At 43.3% G+C, this 23,907-nt stretch overlaps 1 protein-coding gene across 2 annotated transcripts in view; it reads left to right on the plus strand.

Annotated features, from left to right (window-relative positions):
* The window catches only part of TMTC1 (transmembrane O-mannosyltransferase targeting cadherins 1), a 185,358-nt gene that overhangs the window by 125,759 nt on the left and 35,692 nt on the right, over positions 1-23,907 (plus strand). For both annotated transcript variants that reach the window (XM_074871591.1, XM_074871590.1), the window contains 2 exons: positions 10,335-10,499; positions 18,682-18,795. In XM_074871591.1, coding sequence (XP_074727692.1) covers positions 10,335-10,499; positions 18,682-18,795 — 279 coding nt within the window. The remainder of the gene's footprint in view (positions 1-10,334; positions 10,500-18,681; positions 18,796-23,907) is intronic.

Below are 23,907 nucleotides of genomic sequence, written 5' to 3' on the forward strand. Positions count from 1 at the left end.
GCCAGCATCCAGAAGAAAGTGCCCTTGTATTTTTCACGTTAAAGTTTTCCCTGTGTCATAGCAAAGCAGGGACCATATGAATTTTTGCCTTTGCATAGATCATATTTTTGATTCTTTGTGCTAATGCATTCATTCCAATTAGTGTAATTCCACACATTATTAACTTTTGTAATTGGAAAAAAAAACAATGGAGGACTTGGTACCTGTGGTAGGTAGTAGAATCATCTATAAGTTTTAGAAACCTGAATATCCGTGAGCAGAAGTCCCCTTTGCTTACAAGGCAGCCACTTGAGGATGGTGATTCTCTTTTCTGGGAGCATGTTATGCTGTCCGCATTATCTTCTTCATTTTCTTGAAGACCAGTTGTGTAATGGGGTCGTGGTGTATTTTCAGTTTCCTTTGCTACCCCTTTCTTCTTATTTGAAGCTACAACACCAGGAGCTGAATTCCTGTTTACCTTTTCAGAATTCCTTTGGTATTAGATCAGATCCTGTAAAGGATCACCTGATTTACAGAATTTCAATTTAAATTCACAGAATTTCAGTTGGAGTCGAACCCTGGCCCCAGCAAAGTCAGCAGTGAAAGTCCTGTTGATTCCATGGAGCCAGTTTATCTGCTCCCCGATCTCAATTCAGCAGCATAATTAGGATTTTTGCATGCTTTCAAGTTAAATCCACAGTTCATTTGGGATTTGGATATGGAATCCAAGTTACACTTGTTCCATTTACTTAAAAAACCCATTATTTCAATGCCTTACTCTGTTGCTGCTGTTCTTGCAAGGGCTGCAAGCTTGCAGGAGCAGCTGAAGTTCAGAAGGAGTGAATTGGATTATATTCCCTGTAATTTGGGTGCAGACCTGAGGGCGCTGGGAGAGGACTGGGAGGGCATTATATGATGGCAGTGGTGTCCCCCTTTACTGTGAGGGGCACCTGTCCCCAGTCCAAGGCGTTGATTTGAGCAGTGGTCTGTAAAGTGGCTCATGGCTGGAGGTGAGGAGGTTGGGACAGCCTCAGCTGAATCAAGTGATTCCGGATCTGCTTCCTCATCTATTAAATAGGGATAATAACTCCACTCTGCCATTTGGAAGGTGGCAGAGAGAGTTCTCATTAATTAAGGAGAACAAACTGCTTGTAGAAAGGCTAAATGCTGCAAGCAGCTACCTTTCAGATACGTATCCAAAAACTTCTAGCTTTTAAAGGCTTGCCTACCCCTATTAAACACTTTAAGGAGAAATCAAAGCAGTCATCCTCTGTTAATGCAGGCAAGAAATGCTGAGATGCTAGTGCCATATATTTTGGCAAAAGGCAGTAAAGATGTAGGAATAAAAGCTGAAATGATTCTGCAAAGCTGAAAAAGATTAGCTCATGGCGTGTTTGGTCTAGACTGCAGCCTTGCGTTATTTTAACTAAATTTAAAACATGCTTTGGAGAAACATGTTGTGTTTGGCCATGTACAATTGATTCAGGAAAAAGTTAAATTTGTGTGGAGTATGAGCATTAATAGCTATACTGGAAAGATTTTTGGTCTCATTGTGATATATTAGGTTAAGGGAAAACCTTCAAACGCATTTATTCTGCTCTTGAAAATAATACAGATATGTAAGGATATTGCATTTAAAAATAGTAATAAATTAAGTTAATGTCATCTTGTGGATATAATCTACTTGGTCACACTGATTAAAAGAGGAATTCTTATTTACACAGCATATGGTGCACTACAAGAAGATGCCTTGTGAAATTTAATAGAAAATAGTTTCTTACATGAAGTTTTTGGAAGCTTGTGATAGAATTGAATGAGGAATTATGTCCCTTCAGTAGAGTTCCAGAAGTTGTTACAGTATTTTAATTAAAACTGTAGTATACAGGCCCTTCCCCAGTAAAGTATATAAGATTTAGTGAAATTTCTGTGGAATCCCCATGGAATTAGATTGGATTTTTTATTTACAAAATGTTTTCTTTCCATAATGCATATAGTAATCAAAAGTCTGAAAAGTTTCTGTATTACCTGTAAATATTTCAGAAACGAATCTGTTGGAAGTGAAATCTTGGACTTTAACACTCTAATGAAGTGAATTTGTTTATCACGTGACTTATTGGAAGGAAGGGATGGGAAATGTGTCCAAATGTTAAATAGCCATTCAGAGGTTAGCGAAATCATTCATTTCTAGTCCATATTTTCTCTCTAATAAGGAGAATAAGAGTTCCTGCATTTTCTCTAATTACATCATGTTCTGACTAGAGGACCACATTGCTAGTGGGAGTAAATCATTTTGATGATTTAGCTGATCGTGTCTAAATGTCTTTAATATAGGCCTGCATAGCTTTTAATTTAGAGACAAGGACAAAGTCTAACACTAACTCATAAGGTACCTTTCAAAGTTAGAAGTATTCTGCCAGTGTTTAGAGTTCTCTGTGTCTTTGTATTATGACTTGCAGACCTTATTCCATGAAAAGGCCTCTTAATAATGGTGAAAATTTGACATTTTATTCGGCAGACTCAGTAGTAAGTTAAGTATGCTGCCAGTTACTTGGTTGTCACACTGATATTTCTGAGCTGTGAGGCTTGGGTTTTTCCAATGGTATTTATTTTGTATGCTAAATATTATACCTTGATGGTGGTCCTGAAGTCTTTTAAAACCTCTAGTAACCAAGAAAAAAAAAAAATTAATTCCATGTGATCATCAGTGGGAGATAGGCAATTTAAACCATGCTTTTTCCTTTTCCCCCAAACCTCAGTAATAGTGAAGAAGCAGAGATGCATAGTGAATGTTGCTGGCTGTCCGTGTGTGACAGAGGCAGATCCCACATATTCTTTGCCTTTGGACAGTTAGTCCAAAACATGACTGTTCCAAGAGGTTTTTACCTTGTAGTCCTGATTCGTTGAGTAAGTTTTGATACAACATTTTCCCATGGAAAATACAACAATTTAATTAACCCAAAACTTTTTGCCAAGGTGTGCTGACTACAGTGAAACTTTAGATAAAAAGGTTGGAAATAAGAGACTTCTCCAACCCAAGGTGGAGTTTGGGTCAAAAGGACACAGACAACAGAAATGGACAGTTGGATGGATGTGGCCCAGAATTACCTCTTTGTGGGGGATGCTTATCTGAGAGTTGGGACATCAGGGTCCATCTGCCATGCACCAGCATTCTTTCAGGATCATTAATGCTGGATCTACACCCTGCTGGATCACTTGGTGGTGGCAGTTTGATCCAGACCTGATCTAGGTCTGGATCTTGTCTGGACTCTTGTTAAATTAGCCAGCCTGTAACTTACTGAATTTAGGCTAGCCTTGTACAAGCTGAGGGAAAATCTTGATCCAGCAGTAAGTTTGGCAGTACAAAGTAAACTTGTCAAAAATTCTGGAATACATCTGGACCAGTGGAGCGTGGTTATTCCAAATCAGCACTTGGGCTTTGATGGCTGGAGAATTTTGGGGACCCCAAACTCAGAGCCCTACAAGTGCACGCACTTCATTCCCAGCTCTCAGACTGACCTGGTGCAGCGGTTTGAATACGGGTGATCCAGGTTGCAGGGATGCGATTGACTTCTGAGTTTCTGGCTGTTCTGGGTGACCTGGGTGCAAGCTAACACACACATACAAATACACTATTTTTCCACATGAAAATATTTTTTTGAAGATTTTATCCAGGCCCAAAACATCTCCAGCCTTGGAAAACTTGACATTTTTCATAAATGAGCATCTTTGCTACCCTGCCAGCACTGCTCATCACTAGAGCTCCATGCCAGAGTGCTTTTTGGGTCAGAAAGAGCCACCCCGGGCCATGCTTGTTTTTGCCAGCACTCCCTTCTGCCTCTGACTGCTGCATAGTGGGGCAGAAGCATGCCAAGCACTCTTTTTGTAACCAATTACTCCCCATTAGAGAGTGTGAGCAGAACCAATGAGTTTAACAGGGATGAACTGCCTTTTTTCCCCTGCAGCAACAGCCCTGCCTGCAAGCTGCATTTCAGCTGAATTTGGCTCTTTCTCTCAGTGTGTTTCCTCAGCTCAGGCTGCAGAGCTGGAGCATCTTGGACTGGGAGCACAAAAAGCTTGTTGTGCCAGGTAACATATGTGTTGGACTGGGGCTAGGAAGCTTGTGAGGAACTGTAAAACCAAGAGAATCAAATGTTTGTGTTCAGCATTTGGACCTGGCAGCAGACACCGACTTTCTCATGGCTGTGTTCCCTGCTCTCTGAAGGGCAGCAGCAGAGTATACACTTAGTTTAAGTCATGCACGCAAGAGTTAAACTTGCTTCAGAGCAGCTTGAAAGTGAGGGTTAGTTTTTATGGAGGGAAAGGGAGTCATCCTAAATAAGTGCTGGAAATCAAGAGGAGGTTTGCAGCCCAGAAAGAGCCTCCGGGGTGAAATGTCAAAGCCAAGTGCATTTTCTGGTCTCAGTATAGTTTTGAGATAATCCCTTTTGTTGTATTAGCAGCCCCTGAACAGGGCAGTATTTCTTCCATGCTTTGACAGGCTGCTTATAGGCAACTCTTCCTAACTGATATGTATGTATGCATCTGGATTCTTATCTAGGCTGAGCTCTGAAGTGTGGAGTAACTGCTTTGATGAAATCAGTGGATTTACTCCAAGTTTACATGTGTGTAGTTGAGATTAAATCAGTCTTTTAAAAAGCTCCACAACTACTTCACAAGATTTGACATCCCCAAAATAACTATTAAAAAGTGTGAGGAAGGCATCTTTTCTGCATAGTTTCTCCCACCCTTTTTAACTCCTGAGCTTACAGCCCTACCTGGGTGAGTTAGAAAAGGCTGGGGCTGCAGCGCTGATGTCCATCTGGTTTCCTCTGGCATGGTGCCTCTGAGCTACAGCGCTCAGCCTTCTCTGCCCATGTGCTCCTCCATGGAGTGGGAAACCTGTGCTGTGCAAAGTCCCAACTCGGAAAATACGGTAAGATGCGTGACTAGAACATGCCTCAGTTTTCAGGAGCTTCCTGCAGCAGTAGGTCTCCAAGCAGTTTTTGGAGGAGGTAAGGTGGTTTCCAATGCAGGCAGATTGCTGTAGCAGAAGGTCCTGATAATCTTGGGCTGCAGCACTAACCACACGTCTTTGATTAGATGCCATCACCAAGAACCAAATGAAGTGAAGCCATTCCTGACTTTTTAGTAAAGAGTGAGATACCTGATCCATGGAGGGAGAGGAGCTGTGTGTAAGCATCATCAGTAACAGCCTCACCTTGGGAAAGGAGCCATAATGGCCAAAGAAAATTTGTGATCCATTTACCCAAGAAGTGTTTGCAAATATTAAGTATCTGCTGTTTTGGCTCTTGTTTTAATCGGGCAATACATGTAGCGGAAACGGGGTCTGTGTGCCACCTCATTCCCATCTGCTTGTGCCTCCTCTCACTTCCCTTCCTTGCAGGTGGAACGATATTAACAAACCACAGAAATTATAGAAAATCTGTCATTGCACAGCTCCCTGCATTCGATCTGCCAGAAACACATGGCAGTGGCACAGAGGGTTTGCCTGCTGGGTGCAGCCCTACCCTCACTGCAATTCAGGACATGCCTAAGGTACTACCTTAGTACCACAGAAGTCTGAAACACAAAGAATCATGAAACCATTGGTTTGTTGGTCCATTTGCTGAGCAATCCTGCAGCATTATTGAATTTCTGAAGCCAAGGTTCTCCCATAATAAGTGTGCTTGTTGTGAGCCTGCAGAAAAACTATTACCATTGGTTAACCTGTTGGGCTGTTCCTCAGGTCCTGCTCCACATCTGACCCCGGGGACCAAGCTGGTATGGACTTTTCACAGTGGTGAACAGTTGCTGCAGCAGGCTGTTGCTTATCCTACAGAAGGAGAAAAAAAAAAAAAGGCTTAGAAGTTTTGCAATAATCCAGTGGAAAATGGACTTTAAAAAATAATAGTGGGTTTGGGATTTTGCTTGTTTCCCATTGTTTTGTTTTGGCTGTGAAGTATTTTAGAAATGTGCTTGCATGACAGAGAATGACAATGCCAAGAAAAAAGCCAGTCAGGAGAAATGGTCCCCTCCCTAGGAAGTGCTACAATTAACAAAAAACTAAACAAACCCCAAACTCACAACGCTGCAGTCTTCATACATATGTAAATAGCTATGGAGATGTCTGGAATGTAGTAGTTGGAGTAATTTTTTTAGGTGGAAAATGAGTCTTTGATGAAAGGTGCTTTTGAGACATTTTTCTGGTTTTTTTTTCTTCTAAACACGTGTGAGTAAAATCTGATTTCCTGGTGAGCCAGCGCTAATGTTTGAAATGGAGTCGAGTCCCCTGGCACTCTGAGAAGAAAAGCTAATGTATTTGAAATGTTCTGTGAGTTTGTAGGTGATGGCAGGATCACAGCAGAGTTAACCACATATGAAATGTCTTAGCATCACCTGGCAAGTTACTTTAATCAGATAAGTGCAGTCTCACCTGTATGGGCTCTTCCCACCACCATACCACTGCTTGGGTTGCTACTGACTCGCTAAAACTCAGGGCAGCTTCAAATGGCTTATCTGAAGCCTGGGGAAGTTTGGGATCAAGGGAAATGGGATGAACTTGCATCTTGTGAATGAAGCACTGAGGGGGGCGCTCTCTGGGTCCAGTGACTGTTGGGGTATGTTGCTGCTGCAGCAACTCCATTTTAGCAAGCTTGGTGCTTTACTGGGTCAAAACTTCATGGTCTCTGTACTAAAACTAATTTCTGTACTGGCACTGTTGAACTTAGTGTGAAACAAGTGTGTTGGAAGGCATGAGGGATTATGCATTTCTGGATCTAGGAAACAATAGTAATATAATCATGTTTTTTTGACAGATGCTTAATACGTTAGTGTGGATGCTTTTTTGTTTTGTTTAGAGGAGACAACAGGATCTGGAGGAGGGGTCTGGATTTGACCTGATTTCACTATAATTATTTGGCCTTAAGCTAGAAATGCAAAGAGAGATGCAAAAACTACTAAGAATCATAGCTTTGGGGATGTTGCAGGGAGTTGTTTTGAATACAATCTGTGACATGAAATCACAAGCACATGCTTTCCTGGTGGCAAAGGTCATGTTAGTGCTTTCTGTACTTCTGAGAGTCCTTGGCCTGCAAAAGACCTGCAGCCAGTAATGTGACATCTGCCCTCAGCCTGGGGATGGGTTTGAAATGACTGTGGCATAAAAAAAGTCATGCAAAAAGATGTGGCTCCACCTGATATCTGCACTGGAAGGTCCCTGACAAGATAATGTGTGTGCGTCCTCCCTACCCATGCCTTGATGATCTGTGGTAGGAAATAGTCTGGAGTTTTAAGCCAAACTTAGCAGGTTCTGAAAAGAAAAGTACTCACCTACTTCATGCTTTCTGATCCTTTTCCTTTCTTTTGGGTTCCTGTGCACTTTATAGTGCAGGTACATTGGCTGCAGGCTAGTTAGGCTGTAATTGTAGCACAACTACAACTCAGTCCTAATGTTGTCACAATTATCTCTTACCATATTAAAGTGTAACCCATGCTTCAACCTTGCCCTCTTTAGCATCACTTCTTTCAACTTAGCCTTAGCAGCTTTGTGGTTTGGGATTCTGGTACATTAGCTACGCAATCCCCTTTCCAGCAGCCATTTGGGAACCCATTCCCCTCTGTATTCATACTTACTGCTGAATCCTGTGGTCTTGCTGGCTTGCTGAATGTGGATGTAGAACCTTTGGGTTACCTACCTGTTTATCTGTTGGGGAGTCCTGTGGCTTTTCAGCAAGATACCTTGTTTTCCACTGTGTGTTCCCCTTTGTTGTAGGTAGAGCCCTGGACTGCAGCTTCGGTGCCTTTTTTGCCAGTCCCCTGTCAGCAGAGCAAATCACTTTATTGCCATGTTTCAGGTTCCTGCTCTTTAAGAGGAAAATTGCAACAGACCTCCCTTACAAAGTGTTTTGGGAGCCCCCGATGGAAAGCGCCATGTGGAGCTGGGCACTGCTACGTACCTGCACTGTGCGACGGCCAGTGCAACTGGGATGGGAGCTGCAGTCTGAGGTGAACCCTTACTCCTCTGTGGCACCCAGCATCTCTCTGTAACTATTGTGGCAGTGCACTGCAGATGTTTGAGAATAACCCCTGGAAGCAGCACCTTTCCAGTGGCTGTGTAAGCTGTAATGTGGTGCTGGCTGTGCCCTGGACAAGCAGACTGAATACTGCTGCTAAGGCAGAAATTCGCAACAGCTGGGGCAGGGTTTGACATAAATACCAAGACATTGACGTTGCATTTTTTTTGTTTTCTGAACGTGTTCACAATTCTGTTAGAAAAGGCCTGTTCTTGAAAATGTGAAGGTGTATGGAAATTCCTTTGAAAACAGCCTTGTGCTAAAGCAATTAAATAATGTTTATGTCAGATAATTAATTCCAAGGGAAGGATGAAATTGCTGAAAGGCAAAATAACAGAGTGAAAACCGTCTGCAGGTTTTTGAGGCATTTCTTATTGGAAAGGGGGGGCTTATTACCAAGATTAGCTTTTCAGAGGTTTTAAAGTAGGGTTCAATAGCTATAAAGGCTGGATTGTTTGGCACCAGCATCTCAGTTTGTAGCTCTAAATGTCTGTTTGCAGTTAATGTAGGTGCAATAAACATATGTGTGCAAAAGAATTCATGGAAAAAAAACAGTGCAAGTGACATAAGAAATGTGTTTCAGCAGAATGCAAGCATAGTTAAGTAAAAAAAAAAATACTGATACCCAGTCCTGAGGAATGGAAGAATTCTAAAACAACGATGATCGCTGGATCTGATGTTGTCTCTGCATTGGTCCTCTATGTCTATGCCTCTGTGTCCTACACAGCACCTGTACTGTGACAGAGACAGCACCACTGCCTGGTGCTGATCAGTACATACAACAGAGGCACTTTTTGTCCTCGGACAAAGCAAGGATTATTGTCCCTTTTCCTCAGGAAGCCCAAGCAATAGCAATGTGCCCAGCCCTCCAAGAGGGCAGAGAAGCTGTGCCAAAAAGCACGCTCACAGCTCCTTGAAGAGGGGACATTTTTCATTTTCTGATTTCCAGATTGACTTTTGCCATATTGTGTGCTTGCCTCCAAGGTCACCTCTGACAGGGGAGTTGTGTCCTTAGTTTTTCTCGCCTTGTAGCGGTCTCACCGGGAAGTGACTCGGACGCCTCGGTACACACCAGGAAAGCCTGTAGATCTCCGGCTGGAGCCTGGGCAGGTGCAATGAGCTGCCTGCCTCCAGCCTGCCTGTGTTCAAGTGTGGGGTTCAGCTGGGGTTCAAGGTGTGCCAGTGTCTGGGGAAGGCTGATTTTTTTGTCCATATGATTGGTGGTTCCCAAGTGTTATTCCGGGTCGTTCTGCTCCCTTTTTTCTTCAGGGGGTGCTGCCTGGACTAAGATAGTTTTTAAGGCTAAAACTAAGTCAGGTGCCAAGTAACTGCATTGAAGAGTTATAGATAAGCTAATGAAATTCCTTGAGCAATAGGAATTGAAATTCCTTTTAAAAAATGCCAAGTAGAATTAGCAGTGTACTAAGCAAGCAACTGAAAGCACTCCGTTTCCAACTCAGAGAGGTATCATTGGAAGAATTCACATGTCACTTGAATTAAAGTAGATAATTATTGAATTGATTTAAAGTTATACAGGAATAAGACTTCAGTTCAAAATGTGGTTTGCTTCACAGAAAATGCCTCAGTAATTATGTGTGGAGAGTCATGAATGTGCCAGAGGCTGGGTGCTGGAGAATACTATGTGTGGTTCATGGGAGGGCAGTGAGGAAGGTCTGCTAGCACATTTCAGCTGTTCTGGACCAGGCACTAGAAGGGACAGGCTGGCCCTAATGTAGATGTGCAAGATCCGGACAGGGACTCCTGCCTTTTGATGTGGCCTCTGCCATCCGCTTCTGTTGTGGCGTTGGCTACGATATTCACTCTCCTGCCTCAGCTTCACAATTTGTAAACTAGAACTAATAGCGGCCACCACTGGGGTTGTTTAGAAACTTCCCTGTGTTAAAATGCTTTTCACTTCCACGCTGCTCCATTAGTGCTCAGTATTACTGTTATTACATGATGCTTTCTTAGCTTACTGTTCAGGAAAGCAGCTGTCTTCCGCAGGCTGGTGTAAGCTACCATTATGCTGGGTGGTATTATGTACGCTACTGTATTTCTGGCATCCGGGTCTGTCATTTAGATTAATTTGGAAATTGTGTAGTGACTTGAGGAAAACTGCTGTTGAATTGAGTTTGCTAGCCCAGCAAATATAATTAGTCCAAAAAACCCTGCAATTGTGTAATAAGTGCAATACTGAATGGTCTTGCATATAAACCAGAGTACTGGAATATAACTTTTGGTATCTTTTCATTTTCCTTTTTTCTTTTTTTGTTTGTTTTGCAGTATGGGGTACTGCATCCTTTTTGTCCACGGTCTGAAAAAGCTGTCTACATGGTTGAGTAAGTGGAGGATTACTATTCTGACCCTCTTTGCTTTGCTGCTGCTGCTCTTCTCTTGGAAGACCGTGAAACAGAACGAAATCTGGCTGTCAAGAGAATCCCTTTTCAGGTATGAGTGACCACGGAAGAATACTTGCATTTTTGTATTGTTTAAAATAAGTTTGTTACACGGAGTATTTTTCTTTAGCACAAGTCTTGCTATTGATGTATTGCTGTGATTAACATTTTGATTATTACAAAATAACACCTACTTTCTCTTTTCTGGCAAGTGTGCAAAAACTGGTCAGCACTTTATATGCTTATGCACAAACTTTGGTTCTGGCAATTGCATTTTTAAGATACGCTGTTTTTAAATAACTTCCATTCTGTAGATTTACCAATAATGTAACACTTTCCTTTTTAAAGACATAGCAAAAGTTCATTGCAATCCTCCAGAACACCGCAGTCACACTATTGAATAGAATGAATTTTCTTTAGTGATGTTCTTAATGACAAAAATGAAATGCCATGAAGTGCCAAACTTAATGTACCATATTTCATTTTATTTGATTACTCTTTGCCAAACAGCTCTCTTTACAACCTCATTTATATAATTTTTGCACTGAAACAGACTGTTTCATTTTGTGTTTTGCTAGCAAATGTATTGCATTTGCCTCCAGCTGCTTTCAGCAGTTGTCTAATTGTGTAGTAATTGCAGAAACACAGGTGATCTGCACACGGGTTGCTTAGCTTTATTTTCTAACTTATTGGCCAGAGCAAAGTTTAATTTACACAGCACTAAAGAGTATGAAATTTTTTATGTGTACCCTTTGGTCTTCAGGAAACACTATTGAAGTGGTTGGAGCTCTGTTAGTGGCATTTGTTTCAGACAAATCTGGAATAGGGCTTTCTTTGCTCCAATGTGATTCATTGCCTGTCTCCCTGAAATGCTGTTTGCTGTTCAAACAAGAGCAGCCATGGTGACTGGTCTGGGCTTGCGCAGCGATCCCCGTGAAGCGCACATCCAGTCGAAACCTTTCTGGCTAACAGTGGCCATTCGGAGGAAAGCTGGATGCTTTTCCAAGTTGGACGACCCTTGTTGGAAAGGGGGTAGGAAGATAGCAATTCCATATGCTGAGTTGCAGGCATCATCTGGTGTTGCGTTGCATACAGTTGTGGTCACCTGTGTTTAAGAACGATGAAGTCGAACTGGAGCGGATGACAGGAGGACATCTCCTACTTACTAAGAAGCACTCTTAGTATGATATGGGGTGCCAGGGGGTCTGTCACAGAAGAGAAGGATAAGGTTAGATCTGCTTAGTTGGACACAAATGGACTTCTGTCCATCCTACCTCCATTCAAAGCAGGGTGACCATCTACAAGCCAGCTCAAATTCAGAAACCATGCCACTGCTTCCATGCAGCACTGAGCTGGAGCTAATACACCTTGCCTCAAGGTAGGGATTTGGTCTTGCCCAGGGTGGTACCCCGGGTTCAGTGGCTTGGGTTGAGCTGGCTTGTTCTTCAGCTCAGGTCTTTTGGGGACAATTCCAGGAGAGAGATCTGCCCTGGGCTTTTGAGGAGAAGGCAAGAATGTAGGTGTGCTCCTGCTGGGTCACCTCATATCGTGGCCTGCCTCTGAGGGCAATCAACAACAGATGCCTGGAAAAGCAATGTAAGAACAGGGCCAGCAACAGTGATGCTTTTCTCCAGTCCTTTCCCAGCTTGCAGTAATCTGCAGTTTAAAGACTTCCTGAGTCAGGAGTTATTTGCTTTTTTTTTTTTGCTTTTAACAGCCACTGATGGACTTTTCTTCCATTAATGTCTCTGACTGCTTTTTCAAATCTATTTATAGTTTTGGCTTCTACAGCATCCTGTGCACTGGGCTCTGTTGTTAAATTATACAGTGTGCACACTAAGATTTCCCTTGTGTGCTGTGAGCCTTCTGTCTGATCATCTTATTTGGTGTCCCCTAGTTCTGGTGTGCTGGATGAGTAGTAAGTAACCATCAACTCATCACTTGTCCTCTGCCTTCAATGCCTTTACCCCCATGCCCTCCCCCAAGGCTGTCTCTTTTTCATGCTGGTATCTACTTGTTTTGAAGTCTCCTCACATGGAAGCTGTTCTGCATTTCTGATCCTGCTTGTCAGTCTTCTATGGATACCTTCAAACTCTAATCTGTCCTTTTGAGAAAGAGGCCAGAATCATCTTTCAAGAGATATGTGCAACACAGGAACGTAGGACTGCTTTCTGTTTTTTGTCCTCTTATCCTACTAATTCCTGATCTTCCACTTGACTTTTGTGACCTCTCCTAAGCACTGGGTGATATTTTCACCTCACTGTCCACACAAACTCCAAGATACCTATTGTGAGTAGAAGTGTCCAATTTATAGACATCAGTCTGTGCACAGATTTATGCAGACCCTCTGTACACACTCTCTGATACTTGTGCCTGTACCAGAATTATATTTCATCTGCCATCTTCTTGCTCAGCCTTCAATACCATGAGATCCTTCTGCAACAATTTGTAGTTAGCTTTAATTCCTGCAGTGTGATTCACATTGGTGTCATCAGCAATCACGTCTCCCTGTTTGCTCCCTTTTCAAGATCTTTTGTGAATATATGAAGCAACTCAGATGCCACTGCATGTCTCTTGGGAACCCTGCTTGCAGTCTCTCCAATTGTAAAAACTGTTCACATACTCAGTGCTCTTCGCTTGCTGTCTTTCAACTAAGTATTGATTCAGGAGAGGACCTTCCTTTTTATTCCATGCCTTTAAGAAATTGTAAGTCTTTAGTGATGGATTTTATCAAAAGCCTTTTTGAACATTTAAGTGCACAACATTTGATGTATGTGATTCTGACTGGGCTATATTTGGATTTTCATAAAAGCTTTCCATAGTTTTGGTACCATGTGCCTTTTGAGTCTATCAAAGAACAACAGATCTGCCCTACTAACTTCGTTCTGCAAAATACAAGGTTAATTATTCTCTGTTGGCTTGTAGTTATTCAGAAGTTTGCTAGAACTGGTCTTTATTATGGTTTTCCTCAGATTACCTGGAGTGGAAATCAGACTTGCTGGTCTGTTGCCCCCCACATCCCTCCCCTGGAGCCAAATGAGGTCATGTTCATCACCTCCCATTTCTCTAGTGCCAGCATCACTTAAATGATAGGTACATCCACAGCTAATAGTAGCTTCACATTTGGTTTGATGCATACTACCAGGCTCAATGGATTTGTAACTGTTCTTGGTGTTGATTTGTTTTAAAGCTTCTTTTACTGCCACTTCAGTTTGAGACAGTGCTTCGGACTTGCCCCTGTAAGGAAAAGCTCCCATGTGGCAACCTCCTTCAGTTCCCCTGTAGTGAGCACTGGTGCAGATAATCCATTTAGCTTTTCTGCCGTGGCCTTTTCTTCTTCCAGCACTACTTTTAGACCTCCATCATCTATTTGCCTTAGGGGATCTTTGTCAGGTTTCCTATATCTGATGTATTCCATTATTAGCTTTGATGGCTTTAGCAAGTTTTTCCTTAAATCTCTTTTGGTCTGCCTAATTATGTTTTATCTTTAACTTACTGAGGTTTATACTCTTTTCCTTTTTCCTTCTGTAGCTGTTGCGGTCACTCTTTAAAGGATGTTTTTCATTTCTTGTAGCCTTTTTTACTATGCTGTTTAACTATATTGGCCTTCTTGTTGTCCTTTTAAGATCTTTTTTGATAGGTGTTATACATCTCTTGTGAGTCTGTAATATGGTAGGACTTTTCTTGTTGGGAAGGAAATGCAAAAGAAGAACAGTATGGCAAGAAGATAATGTCATCCCAGGAGTGGGAGATCATCTTTTTGGGGCAGAAGGAGGAGGCTATATATAGGCTGAGGAGAGGAAGAAGTAGTGAATGGCGGCATGTGCAACAGTAGTAAATTAGAAAGGACAGAGCAGGAGGAGGAGATAAGGAACACTAAAGAAGTATAAGGGAAAATAATAAGGAAACAGAGCAAATCTATAGATGTGGGAAAGGAGACATAAATCAACCTACTTGGTAGTCTCTGTGTGTGTTGAATTTTTTTTTTAAGAAGTATGTGCTGAGAGAATCTTTATTCCCATTCCTAGCTCTTCATTCTTCTTTCTCCAGTTGCTGCTTTAATTAATTACTGCTTTTTCCCTCCTTTTACTTTTTTTGCCTTCAGCTCTACTTTCTATTCCTCCATTTGCTTGTATGTGTTTCTTCAGGGTTGGTATGTCTCGATTCCCTTGGCTGAGGCCTGTTCTGTTATACATGCCTTTTCTGTGCTGGTCCAGGAGACGTTTATATACTCAGCGTGTTGTCAATTTTGTGCTTGTACCCCATTTTGTCCCGATCTCAAGGCTTACCCCGCTTTGACATTGTGTGGCAGCACTGTTGCCGTCTCTGGGACATCCTGACTCTCAGTCTCCAGCCCAGGGGCCAAGTTTTCTGGATGCAGAAATCCTGCCGGGTCCTGGCTGAAAGGAGCAGGAGGATGCTGCTGTCTGAGGAAATGACGCATCAACACATAGGTGCACAAGCATATGTGCAAGGACTAAATGAGAAGTAAATGAACCACAAGTATAAGAAGTGGCCAAGTATATAGAGATCTAGATATTTGAGGCATATTATTCCAACAGGTCTCTAGAAGCCCTAAGCAGTTTGTCTTACTGTATTGGCAGGTGGGCAGGGAGGGCTTATTTGTTAAATATTTAAGGAACTACCCTATAGAGTGAATGCACAGGCTAGGAGGTCAGGCTCCGCAGGCTCCAACCGTGATCAGTGTTAATGTCTGAAGCCAGGGAGAGGGAGGTGAGGGCTGTGGGCTAACCTCTGCATCCGCTGTACTGACTTTTTCAAGTTTTGTCAAGCTGCCATGTTTCCTGTTGCTCCTGGAAAGCATCTGCATGCAATGCCCACGTTTGTGACAGTGCCTGGAAACGCAGTTATAACCAGCAAAGGAACTGTATAAAAGCGGTACTTTTAGTCAGCAGTTTTCCCTCCCAAGCCAGGTTTGCTGATTTCATTAATTTGCAAAAACCAGCCCAGCCCCAAAGGTGGCATTTACTGCTGTGTTATTTTGTTAATTCTGAAAACTAGCTCAGCTGAGGAGAGTAAGTCCTATTGCATTTTGTGCATCTTCTGTAGAACAGTTTAATATGGCCCAACATTGCTATCTGTGAAATCAATACAAGGTAGGAGGCCAAGGAAAGTGGTTGTTTGTGTCATCCAGAGAATAATTTGCTGTGGAGAACCTTTATTTGATGATAACGATTCCCAAAGCAGAGGAGACCCCACCGGTCTCCCAGGGCTGCTGCTGAGGCAGGATTGGCCTCATTTCCTTGTAAACTGAGCACTTTTCATGCGGAAATCACAGAAAATCAATGAAGCCTCTGCCCTGCACCCGGTCACTTTGCAGAGCAGAACATGTACTTAGGAAAACAAGAGGGGATCACAGGAGACTTCTCCTAACTGAAGTGGGATTTGGGTAATGCTGGTATTTGAGGTTGGAAAACACCAGTAGTATTTTATTTCTCTGATTTACAGCTAATAGGCTTTTGCCTTTCCATGGAGAGGAAGTGTTATGTAAAAGGGTTTGCCTATTGTTTAGTTTCCATTTATGTCGCTTACTGCTGTCGTAGAAGTCAAAAGGGAAGGAAATCCTCTGGAGAAGTGACGTCCGATCTCGACGGGCTTGTTTCTGGCTGGAGCCAGATCAGTGCCATAGGTTTTCAGAACGGTTTATGTGTGCTGGGCTGGGGAAGAGGGGAAATAGGAGAGTTTGGAAAAGCACGTTGGAAAATTAGATTGAAATTGTGAGAGACTGGGGGCTTGCGGGAAGCAGAAATGGAAAAACATTGTGTTCTGCTTTGTTATTTATACTCCACCCTTTCCTGCTTGGCTTTCATTATGGACATTATTGTTTCCTCTGTCAACAAGCAAACGGCATTCTCAGCTGATCAAGAATTAATTAGCAGGAGTGTTTGCCTAAACTGTCCTAAAAAAATCTCCTCCGCATCCAGCACTGTGTCTGCTACTACCTCCCACCGCACAGAGACTCCAGGCAGCCTCAGTCATTGCTACGTGCATTTGCAAAATGAAACACCCCCCTCCCCACCCGTGCGAGGAGAATAAATAGGTCAGGGACTGCGAGCGTTGTCGTAAGAACCCAAACCGATCTCTGCCTTTCCTATGTCACCCCCACCTCCAGCAGAAACATGCAGATGAAAGAAGCTTTATTAGTAATGTTTTAATAAATGGGACCAGCAGGATTAATAATAAATTCTATTTAAAGGGAAACAGTCCAGAATTAAAATATTTAAACATATGCATCTTACTGTTAAAACCGTATCTCATTAGAACTGAAATACTTGTGCATATGTAATGTACTCCTCACCGTAACTCAGTTTGCTCTGTTTCAGCAGGGGCTGTAGCTGAGCCAGCAATTCATTCACGTAGCACTGAGAGAGCATCAGTTTTGAGTGCTTGTCCGTGTCTCTGCCTGTAACGCTGGTGCTGATGTAATGAAACCCTCTCTGTATAAGAATTAATATTCCAGTAATGCCCAGAGGTTGTAAGTGTGTAGTTAATAGCTCCCAAGGCCAATGGAAATTAACACAGCCATAGCAGTCACACATTACTTGCTGCTGGTGCAGTATATCTTTGTGAAAACTAATATAGAAAATCATTCTCTTAAGAATAGCATCAATTAACTGATTTAATTCAGCGATTAGTCACAAAATGTCTTATTCCTGTAGTGCTCCCAGTAAGTAATTTGGAAATACCTGATGATTAGGAAGCCAAATGCAAGGTGTATTTTTAATTTCAGTAGGCAAACCATGGCTGTGTTGTGCTGAACTCTGTGAGGCAGCCGTGGGCGAAGCTTTGGAAGCTTTCACAAGTAGGCATTAGCGATGCTTGATACCACTGGCTGCAGATAACCAAAAAGATATCATATTTGCCACTACAATTCTCCAGTGCTGTTTTACAGCTAAATCCCTGACAAAGGGTTTCTGCAGCTGTGGGTGCATTCTCCCCATGGGAGAGGGTGTGCACCCTACTGTAGGGGCTGTGTGTGACCCCATCTTGTTATGATTAACTTCCATGTCCACCAGAGTTAAACACAAGAGGCAGACAAGGCAAAGCAACAAGACTTGGGATTTTCCTAATCCTTGCTTTTCCTACCTGAGGTAGGAGAGTCAGATGATGGGGGAAGAAAAGAAAGCAGCTGGCAGGAATCTGCTTATGGGCAAGAAACAGTGCTTTGTCTGCTTTTACATGAACAGATTCATCCATCCTTATTTCCCATTACCTCAGAGAGCCCCTATTTATGTGCTGGAAAGGATTCCCCCATTAAACGGAGTACCGACTTCTCTGGATTCTTGCAGGGGAAATGTTTCCATGGTGTACGTGCTCCTGTGATTTCTTTCTCTCTTTAACCTTGAAATGGCATTTCCTCTAGCTGTGCAAGGTGTACCTTGCTTTCTGTGCTCTCAATTAAGTAAATAAGCATATGCTTGCTTGCTCTTCTCCTTTTGTCTTCGTGCCCTCATTATTAATTCCAAATGTTGAGTCCAATCTATACGTGGCAGGGGAGATGAAGGGGAAGGATGGACTAGCTGTGGAGCCACGTGTCCTCAGCCGTGTGTTATAACACCAGAGTGTATGACTTGCCAGCTAGGGGCGAGAGTCCTATTAGCCCTCACCTCCTGGCCATACTCTGCTCCGCACTAAGCAGTGCGTACGTGCTGGCTTGGTGCTCAGTATGATCGGCATCCCCTCTAGTGGCTGGTGCATATGGAAAAGATACCTTCTTTCTGGTACCTGCAGCTGACAGATTTAAATCAAGATTTTCATAAGGCGCTTCATGACACTCAAATTTAAGCATGGAACCTGTTATGGCTCTATTAACCTGTTATGGCTATATTACAGAAAGTACTACTTGCTTTCCCTCTAAATATTAGACTTTTTAGGGTCTTTCAATTTAATAATTCAGATTTTGAAATCCAACAGCATCTAGCCACAGGGAGTGTTGCAGTGTTCGTGCTAGAGATGCATGCAGTGACAGTGGTCAGGATGAGCTGAATTGCTGCCACATATTTATGTCCGCCCAGGGCACGTGGAATACCAGTGCATGGCACAAATTTGGGGTTGTAACAAGAGTTGTATTGTCACAATTGTGCAGAAGGTGACAAGGAGCTCAAAATCTGAGCAAAATTTTCAGAAAAAGGGACCAAGAGAAGAAGGTGGACCTTGCGGAAGGTGGCATAACCTGGCCACTAACACCACCCTACTTCTGTTCTTCTTTGCAGCTCAGGAGTGAAGACCCTGCCCCACAATGCCAAGGTGCACTACAACTACGCCAATTTTCTGAAAGACCAGGGCCGTAACATTGAGGCAATCTACCACTACAAAACTGCTCTCAAGTAAGTTCCTGGAGGGCCCGATGGGGCTCCGGCTGTGTGGTGCAGCCTGCCGTTAGCGCAGCCCTTCTCTGCCGGGCATGGGGTGGGTTGCCCGCTCCTCACCTCTGGCTCCCAGGGGCAGCTCAGCTTTCCGAGGTTGCGCAGGTTCCCTGGCTTGGTGTTTGCATGTCATTAAATGAGGTAGCCTGGCTTCCCTCCAGCTCCACGTGTGTGCGTGTGTGTGTGTGTGTGTACACTTCAATATATGAGATAGAAATGTTACCATAGCTACACACTGAGCAATGAGGTGTCATTTACACAGCGGAATGTATGCTGGTAAGCAGGAGGTAGTTGTCATAAAGGCATTTTCAGGTTCCTGGGCCATTTATCTTAGTAAATTGTTAATGGTGCATGCCTGGAAAATGCCGGTGCTGTAGCTATCTGAAGTGCAGTAATAATAATAGTACTTACTACTTGTATTGAGGCTTCTGTCCACAGAGCTTTGCATGAACACTAAACTAATTGATCCTGAAAATGCTTCTGTGCAGTAACAGGGTAAATGTCATTACTGCGGCTCTGTACAGGGGGAAGCTGAAGCAGGAGGGTGAATTGCCTTACCCGTGGATGCATGATAAATCTGGGCCCAGGGTTGGGCTGTAATGTTGGAAATCTCCTCCGGTATCTGTGAAGGACCCTCCCAACCATGTGAGGATGGGGTCACTCCCTGCGAGCAGCATCCCTCCGCTCGCCGGTCCTGCCAGTGCAGTTAGCACAGCTCAGCTGGGGCCTCGGCTGCTCCCCGCTGCCCAGGCAGCTCTTGGTGCAGCCAGCAGGTTACCCCAGTATCCAAAACCTCTCCTTTCTGGTGCTGGGGGCTTGGAAGAAGGGACAAGCCCCTCAGGGGAATGAGTGCAGGGAAAAGGGTGGGGGTGGGGGGGTGGCAAGGGAAAGCAAACATGGAGGGTCCAGCTAATGTCTTGAGGATTAAAAGCATATGTGGGAAGGACAGACAATGTGAAGAATGGCTCTGATGGAGAGGAAGGACAGAGCTTATCTCCATAGGGCATGTCAGGAGGTGCAGAAGAGTTCATTCCTGACACATGGTGTGGTAGAAAACTCCAGAAATTACATTTATGTTTTGTCTTCTGGCCAGCTGACAGGGTTATACCAATGGCCCTCCAAGGGCTCCTAACCCACCCAGGTTAAGCTGGGAGGACAGGAGTTCATTGTCACTGAGGAGGGACTGAACCTCCGTGAAGGTGATTTTTAGCTTTTCTGGGCAGCATCCTGTTCTGTTTTACCGTGCTGGGCATTTAAGAAGTAATTTAGAAAAACCTCTATCCTATTTTTTTAATGTTTCCAGGAACGGAAAATCCAGCACAATCATCAATAAATCATGCTGAAGGTTAATTACTGTGGCTATTGAAAACGTCCTCCTTTATTTTTAGTCTGATTTGTTTGATGTCAGCTTCCAGTCATTGGATTTGTTTACACTTTTGCCACACTGAAGATCCCGTTACCAAAAGTCTGTTTTCCATACAGTCATCATCTCTTCCCTTAACCTGCTGCTTGATACAACCCATTGATGTAGCTGCTGGTGTTTTCAGTGTTATGCGAGTTTTTGCAGTCCTCCAGTCATTCCAGTAGCTAGTCTCTGAACCTTCTCCAACTTACCAGAAAAGCCCACTGCAAGTTAAAAAGAAGAGGGACTAACAAAAGTTATCCGAGTCCTGCAGTGAAAATGCTAGTACACGGAGTAACATAACTGCTCCTACCAACATTGCCTCTGCTTGTGTAAATGGGATTTGCTGACAAAAGATTTTGCTCTTCTCTAATGTAGCAGCACCCATTTATTATAATTATAATGCTGTCTTCTGCTCTGCAGTATTTTAATTATGAAAGAGTCTGTTTTGAGAGATGATTGCAAACACTTCCTCAACTTTATTAGATAGCATAGTTTGTGCTGATTTTACTGTTTATAGAGCATCTGAAGCCTTGTCGGGGCTTGGAGCCACACAGAACAAGCCATGCTCTTCTCTAGGTACTCGGTGTCTCAGTGGTACTGGTGCTAATGCTCCACTTGCTTCAGTAATTTCAGGATTAGTTGGCACTTTTGAAAAGCAAGCCCCTGTCCCCACCTTGCGCATTGCTATCTGACCCGGTGGTGCCGATCAGGAGTTGGGAGTCTCTTGTTGGCTTCATCATTGGGAAGCTGCATTACTTGGTCCCACCACCTCATCATCTCTCTGAACTTATGCTTTCCTTACTTTTTCCCCATCTTCCCACCACAGTCACAGGGAAATTATTTGGGCCCAGTATAATAAGAATAAAACAGTGTAAATAAAAAGTGTAGTGTGTTCTCCCGTTGAGAATTACATTCCGTGTTTTCCCCTCAGACATACCCCTTCTGAAATACTTGGGGTTGTGTGTAGGCCTTGCAGCCTCTGCTATGTGCCTACGCATGATGGCTGCGTTGAAGCAGTGAAGGTGGTGATGGATGTGGGACAGGCAACATAATTCTGGATATAGTGGAAGACCCTAGACAGGTATCACAGATAAAATTAGATTTCATGTCCAAGCTATTTACCCATCCTCACAGACTCCAGCTGTGCAATTGCTGTTCTGATTGTAGACCAATTACTCTACAATTAGAGAGAAGGAAGTAGTAGCTGTAATATCCTGACCAGATTTTGATAGTTCAGTGTATTTTTGGCCACTGGCCTGATCTGAAAATGGAAGAACAGCTGGGAAATTGAAGCACTACTCCATGAATTTCCTCATCAAGGAGTAGGTAGACCAGTAGCTCGGGTGCTAACACAAGCAGCTTCTCTGATTTCCCCCAGGTACCCCTTACTGGGTGTCTGCTCTCTGGGTGGATCCACACTGCCCAGACTACAGAAAACACAAGCTACTCAAAAGGCTTTGCAGTCCAGTGGCAGCACCATCAGAAGTATGGGAGATCAAAATATCGTATCTGCCTAGTGCACAGTGGGCAGATCAATAAGGGAATTAATAAGGAAATGGAGTCAATAAGGAACACGGACTGCTGCCACCGCCACCCGGGAGGGAGCTCCTGGGAGGTAGGAGAGGGAGAGCAGCATCACCCTGTACTGGCTCTGTCTGAGGCACATGGATAATGGCTCATCCATCATTCCAGCTCACTTCTAAAGCTTGTTGCCAAATTACAATGTAGGTCTGCTTGATCTCTGGTGAATGAGTCTAACTGTTTGCTAAACAAAAGTGATCCTGTCAGTCCGCACTCGGCTGCTTGAACCGCTCACAATTACCATTCCACCAACGTAACAGTGCGTTTCTACGCGCTGCTTCCCTGCCAGAAGTGTTGGTTGCCATGTAGCTATTTAGTGAAGCAACCCATCACTCCTGTGAAGGAGGCAGGTGATGTTGTAGCTATAGCTGTGGCAAAGGATGTTGAAGTGCACACAGGTTGTGTAGTGAAATAACAGCAATTGAGACTAAATCCTGGCAAAGTTGATCCCCGGTGCTTTAATCGCTTGCTCCCATTCCCGCTTTCAGAAGCAGGCGGGATCCTCTGCTGGCATGTGTTGGTGTATCTCTCTTAACTTCAGAGCAGATAAATGGTGGAGGAGAGAAGAAAGTGGTTTCTCTGATGGTGAAACTGCAGGGCAGGTTTCCAAGGCAAATTCGGCAATTGATCCCGATAACCACCTGTTGATGCCATTGCAGGTGGCCTGTCAAAAAACCCATGCCTCACCCCAGCCCAGGGGCCAGTGACACAACACCCTGATTTAGGCTTAGGTAATCTAATCATGTCCAAGAGCAGGGGAAGTGAAAACTGAAATTAAATGCAAAAATGGAGAACGACACTTGAACTGGAGACAGGGAGAATGAAAAGAAAAAAAGTTCTGTGTATGTAAGAAAAGCTGCTCCTGAACATTGGGTTCCTAGAAGGGGAATGGAAGCAGAGCCCCTTGGAGATGCAAGATGAGTTACCTGTAAGCAGACCTGATGAACAGCTGGTGTTCTGTAGTTGTAGCAGTGGGTTATAAACCTTTCAGTTTACCTTCAGTAAAACAAGAAAAACACACTGCTGGATTAGATTGCTTCGCTGGTTTGCCTGACATATGGTAGTGACCCTGGGAGGTACTTCTGGTTTTTTTTTCCTGCAAAAAGTAAAGGCGAGAATTACTCCATCTGAGAAGCAAGTTGACCATGGCTACTCTGCAAGCTGTCCTTAACATTTTTGCTGATGCTTCTGCTGCAAATTTGTGGCTGTTGCTAGGATTTTCGGAGACCCCTGCTCCTAGAGATCAAACGGTGCTGGTCTTATCAGAAATAAAACTTGTCTCATGACTCTTGTGTTTGTGAGTGAGACTATATGATTGTGCAAGCTCACACAAATACAAACAACTCCGATGTTCTAATGAAGACGTTTTTGCTGTTGTTGATAGTTGCCAAGCTTTTGTCCTGCTTCTCCCCAGCCTTGTGTGCTTGATGTTGCTGTTGAGACTGTTTTATCACTCCTCAGGAAAGCACATGAGCTGACATGCAGAGAGAGAATAACAGCAGAGCCTTAAAATGCATTTGATGAACATTTGTTATGTCTTTAATAACCCTTTTAACAATGTAGAGGGAAAAAAAATTCACCCTCTCTGCTACAATTGCACTCATTCAAAATTCTAATTCCCAAAGCAGCTCTGTCCTACCATCTATCTCTGAGTTTGTTGCCAGGGCTGTGCTTCCCATGAATGGCAGATCGATGTAAGCAACAGCAGGTGAGACTGAAGGAGGTTGCTGGGTTTCTTGCTGGAGTTGGGTGAATAAACGTGCTAATAATAGTTCTGTGCTATTCAAGCTACATTTCTGTGTCTGGCAAAAGGTCAACACCTAAAAATTCATGTTTGCACTTTTGGATATAAAACCATATAGATTTGTCCTTAATTAAAAGATATCAGTAGAGTATTGTGTTTAAGTTAACAGTGGGGGAGAAAGAGTTATCTTTGTGTAAAGACAGATATTGTGGCCATCAAATGATAAAAAATGGTTGAATCATAACTGAATTATTTCTTCATAACTGACTTTTGCTGGATGAAAGTCACAGAAATGAACCAGGATTGGGGGACTAAAAAAGGAAAAGTGCTGGAAAGAAATACA

The sequence above is a fragment of the Strix uralensis genome, chromosome 5 (assembly GCF_047716275.1).
Source record: "Strix uralensis isolate ZFMK-TIS-50842 chromosome 5, bStrUra1, whole genome shotgun sequence".
NCBI lineage: Eukaryota > Metazoa > Chordata > Aves > Strigiformes > Strigidae > Strix > Strix uralensis.